The sequence below is a fragment of the Meleagris gallopavo genome, chromosome 7 (assembly GCF_000146605.3).
Source record: "Meleagris gallopavo isolate NT-WF06-2002-E0010 breed Aviagen turkey brand Nicholas breeding stock chromosome 7, Turkey_5.1, whole genome shotgun sequence".
In the NCBI taxonomy this organism is placed as follows: domain Eukaryota; kingdom Metazoa; phylum Chordata; class Aves; order Galliformes; family Phasianidae; genus Meleagris; species Meleagris gallopavo.
Window position 1 is genome coordinate 6,764,172 of NC_015017.2, and position 5,011 is coordinate 6,769,182.

The 5,011-nt window shown below is 41.3% G+C and overlaps 1 protein-coding gene across 1 annotated transcript in view; it reads left to right on the plus strand.

Annotated features, from left to right (window-relative positions):
- The window catches only part of COL3A1 (collagen type III alpha 1 chain), a 67,261-nt gene that overhangs the window by 44,853 nt on the left and 17,397 nt on the right, over window positions 1–5,011 (plus strand). The window contains 9 exon segments of the mRNA XM_010713346.3: window positions 44–97; window positions 251–358; window positions 924–977; window positions 1,083–1,190; window positions 2,389–2,442; window positions 2,654–2,761; window positions 3,206–3,488; window positions 3,979–4,166; window positions 4,341–4,583. Coding sequence (XP_010711648.1) covers window positions 44–97; window positions 251–358; window positions 924–977; window positions 1,083–1,190; window positions 2,389–2,442; window positions 2,654–2,761; window positions 3,206–3,488; window positions 3,979–4,166; window positions 4,341–4,583 — 1,200 coding nt within the window.

The following is a 5,011-nucleotide window of genomic DNA, read 5'->3' on the forward strand; positions in this document are numbered from 1 at the left end:
TAATAAACTCTACTATTTTTATTTTTGTTATTCCCCCCCATAGGGTAACCCTGGCTCAGATGGCTCTCCTGGACGGGATGGATCCCCAGGCGGCAAAGTAAGGAATCACCAGTGTCTCTGAACTGCCATATCTGATGATACACTTAACTAGTTCTGTGCCGTGTAACTTGAATCTTTTAACAGTACAGGGAATGTACTCTTTATACTGTATCTAAAACATTAAATTTATACTCACTGTGACTGTCTGCAGGGTGACCGTGGTGAAAGTGGCCCTCCTGGCGTTCCAGGACCTCCTGGTCACCCGGGACCTGCAGGTAACAACGGTGCCCCTGGAAAAGCTGGTGAAAGAGGATTCCAGGTAAAAACAAAAAAATGCACATGTATGTGTCCTTCCTATGCGCGGTCTGATTCATGCAGTTTTAAGAGTGGAGAGTGGAAGTTCAGAACAGTGATGCTGTTGTTACTTGAATTTGTTTTCCCGAGGTTTCTTGGCACTGAGGGCCACTTGTGTAAGAATAGCAAGTGGAAAGATTACATGCTCACAACATAAAGATCAAAACCCGCACACTTAGGATGCTGAAAAGCACCGTTAATTCCCATCCCATACGATGGTTGTGCACCACAAGTAGTGTTTTTTACTTAAACTAAAAGGAGTTATTGTGTATGTATTCAAGATGCTTCTGTGAAGTGTTGACACTAACCCTGTGAGCTCTGAATATCTTCAAAAAATGGGATAAAGGGTCTTAAATTGAAGGTATGGTATTGGTGCATACAAGCATCAGAAAGACTTGGTAGAAAAAAAGACTGGCCAAAATTCAGTTGAGTCTGTGTGTGGTGCTTCCTTGAGTCTCTGACTGTACCGTGTATCAGAAAATAAAGCAGTCTAGTCTACTGCATCTACTCCATGCTATCTTGTGTCACAGGGTCCACCTGGACCTCCTGGCTCTGCTGGTCCTGCTGGAGCTCGTGGACCTGCTGTAAGTCACATTTTAAGTATTACTGATATCGTACAGTCACTGTTTCCTCAGCTTTATTGCATTTATCTTATTTCACTACATACTCCTTTTATCACAAATCTAAAGGGTCCTCAAGGTCCTCGCGGTGACAAAGGTGAAACTGGTGAACGAGGCAGCGCCGGCATCAAGGGTCATAGAGGATTTCCTGGTACGCCAGGTCTCCCCGGTCCTCCCGTGAGTATTGCATTGGATTAGCAATTTCAGCCATGTTGGTTCATGTGGCTTGGGCCCCAGCTAGCTGATTCGAAGATGAAAATAAAAATTGTGAAGAAGAAATTCGATTTTTCAGATGCATTCAATAGTTTGTCGTTCGTGACTTAAGCTTAAATAAGTATTAATAAAGAACCAGAACAAGCTGCTAGGAGCTCGGTGTCTATCTGAACTACAAAAATAAACCTCTTGCATTCGCATTTATAGGCTATTCCTGATGAAATAGGGTAGACGCAAATTTCAATATGTAATTCTATCTAATAGATACCTATGTTAAACAAGCATAAAATCTACGAAATAAAAGCTATTCCAAGTCCAGCAATGTCTCATCTATCGTGCATATCGCTCAATAATAATTATTGGAGTGTAATTGGCATGAAATTGCAGAGGAATGTGTTGTAAACATGCATTTATAATGGTTACTAACAGCTAAAATTGAATGGTAATAGGCAAGCTCTAGGTACTTAGGAAAAAAGGTAAAGAGCAGGTTATATTGTGTTATATTAGTGCTAGTAATAGCACTCATGATAGAATTGATAATTATCTAGATGAGTTTTGTTTTTTTAATCTGCCACTGTCAATGATAAAAATCGAAGTTATAAATACCGCCTATATTTAAATAATTAACAGGATATACCCTATTGAGTCACTTAGGAACAGAAAGAAGTCTGATAAATTGTCATATAAACCACGAACCGTTGTTTTAAAATGCACAGTTGAGCTCTTTGTGATTCATGTGTAAATAAAAGAACAGTGTAATTTAAAAAAAAAAAAAAAACACAACAAAAAACACTTAGACATGAACGGTTATCAAATTCGAAGTAACTTTGTTGGTAATGTGATAAAATCTGCTTTAATCAGTGTTTTAAACTTTTATGTATTTATATTTACGTATGTATCACTCATTACTTGTTGATGTCAGTTGGCTTCCTTGCATTTTAGATGGTATTACTTACTTGAATCACACCGTAAAAGATTTTCCAGTTAAGGAATTTCTTACCATCTTAAGTGCTGTGAGAGTAGCAACTATTCTTTCTCGTATCCCATGTAATCCTTTTTTAAGCTTGTTTCAGATAATTACCAAGATGCTTTTACTATGTTAAGATACATCTACCTTGCTGCAAAACATTACTCCGAAGACTGACTTTTCTTTACTTTGTAGGGCCCCCTGGGTCCGCAAGGTGCAATTGGAAGTCCAGGAGCTTCAGGAGCAAGGGTAAGAAAGGCTCTTTTCTTGAGATAATGGGAAGGAAGATAGAAAAAGTTGGCGTGTGGTTTCAGAAAGGCCATCTGAGCCGGCAGCTGTTAAAGAAAAAGGAGGCACCTGATAAACTGCACAGCAATGTTAGAAGGGTCTCAAGTAGTTGAAAAATAGAAATTATCCGGTAATCTACTTTGACTACAGTGTGTGTTCACCTTTGTTGTAGGGTCCCCCAGGACCAGCTGGGCCCCCTGGAAAGGATGGTACAAGCGGTTATCCAGGTCCAATTGGTCCTCCTGGCCCACGGGGTAACAGAGGTGAAAGCGGCCCTGCAGTAAGTAAACTGTGCATGCTCAATTGATTCTTTAGGGGTATTCATTAAATAAAATACTCTTTCGCACTTAAATATCTGTCTCAGAAAATTGTGGTAGGAAATGAACTAGTTCTTAATGCTAACGTTAAGGAAGTTCAAATAATTGGTAGTTTGGTGTAATTTCTGACTTAGTGGGTATTGTTAGTTCCAGGTAATTGCAAGACTAGTATATGGAGAGTAGGGATCTTCCTCTGTGTCTTCCAAATCTCTTAAACAGGGCTGTGGTTTTTCGTTTCAGATGGTGTGGTGTTGTTGTTTCTATTTCATGTTGTTTTGCTTCTTTTTACATTGCCTGCCGTTTCTTATTTTCATTCACTTTCAATTCTTTTCAGATGTATTCTGCTTGTTTCATTTCACTTCCATGTAATTTTTTCTTTCTTTCTGTGTTGGTTTGATTTCTTTTAGGGTCCACCAGGACAACCTGGTCTGCCTGGTCCTTCTGGTCCTCCTGGTCCATGTTGTGGTGGTGGCATAGGTGCTCTGGGTGCTGGCGAAAAAGGTCCAGTGGGCTACGGCTATGAATTTGGAGATGAGCCAAAAGAAAATGAGATCAACCTGGGTGAAATCATGTCTTCCATGAAATCAATTAACAACCAGATTGAAAATATCCTCAGTCCTGATGGATCACGAAAGAATCCAGCTCGCAACTGCAGAGATCTGAAATTCTGCCATCCTGAACTCAAGAGTGGTATGTCAGGTTTTTATTGGCAGTAATGGTAGCAGATGATGTTTCTGTTTTTTGTTTTTTTTTTCTAATTGTTACAGTCTTTATGTATGTAAAGGCAGAGGCTTGCACTGCGAAGCTCTTTATTTGTTTAAAAAACTATAAATCAAGTAATCACTTAAAACTTCCAGTTTCTCTGTTTATACAAGGAGAATTGTAGTCTCATCAATGCACTCCTTTGCTTTCTTGCAAAAGCAAATTTGTTCAAATCTTACTCCAAAAATGTAGGAGATAAAAGTTCGGCGCTGACTTAGTTCGAGCGTCAGATTACAATTTTCTCATAAACTCAGTACGTTTTTATATAGTCTGTTTTTTCCATTGCTTCTCCACGATAAGAATTGAATAATCTTTGTAATTTGCCATAGGTTTCTGGAATATAAATAAGGCTGTTACCATAAGGTAACATGCTTCTTGAACTATACATCTAAGCCCCTAAATTATTTTTCACCTGTAGGAGAGTACTGGATTGATCCTAACCAAGGCTGCAAGATGGATGCTATTAAAGTATATTGCAATATGGAAACCGGTGAGACATGCCTCAGTGCTAACCCTGCCAGTGTGCCAAGGAAGAACTGGTGGACCACTGAAAGCAATACAAAGAAACACATATGGTTTGGAGAGTCGATGAAGGGCGGTTTCCAGGTAAGAACATAGCTTAGACAGTAGCTCAAACGGTGGCTGGTGCAATGTATTCAAAATGTACTGAGGAATACACCTGAAGTTGAGCTAAACTGACAATGGGTGAAATACTAACTACACAACCAATCTGTAGAGCCAATTAAATGAAAGCTGTTGTTCACATACTGTACTCTGCAGTTTAGCTATGGAGATCCCGACCTCCCTGAAGATGTCTCTGAAGTTCAGCTGGCATTCCTTCGCATCCTCTCCAGCCGTGCATCCCAGAACATCACCTACCACTGCAAGAACAGCATTGCCTACATGGATGAAGCCAGCGGAAATGTTAAAAAAGCCTTGAAACTGATGAGCTCTGTGGAAACTGAGATAAAGGCTGAAGGAAACAGCAAGTACATGTATGCAGTTCTGGAAGATGGCTGTACGGTAAGTAAAGCCTTTTCCCCCTGCCTTATCACAAGATCACAGAATGGTAAGGTTGGAAGGGAACCCTAGAGATAGAGACGAAGCCCCCCCTGCCAAAGCAGGTTCCCTACACCAGGTTGCGCAGGTAGGCGTCCAGGAGAGGCTTGAGTATCTCCAGAGAAGGAGACTCCACAACCCCCCTGGGCAGCCTGTTCCTGATGCTCCGTCAGCGTCACCGTAAAGAAGGTCTTGACCACATTCGTGCGAGACTTGCTATACAGCAGATTCGGTCTCGCTGCGCGCGAGTGTCGTCGTCTTCTCTCTTAGGCAGACACCCAGGCCCGCCTTTTTCCCCCCCCAGCCACGTCCCGGTATCGGGTTCTCGGTCTCGCTGCGCGCGAGTGTCGTCGTCTTCTCTCTTAGGCAGACACCCAGGCCCGCCTTTTTCC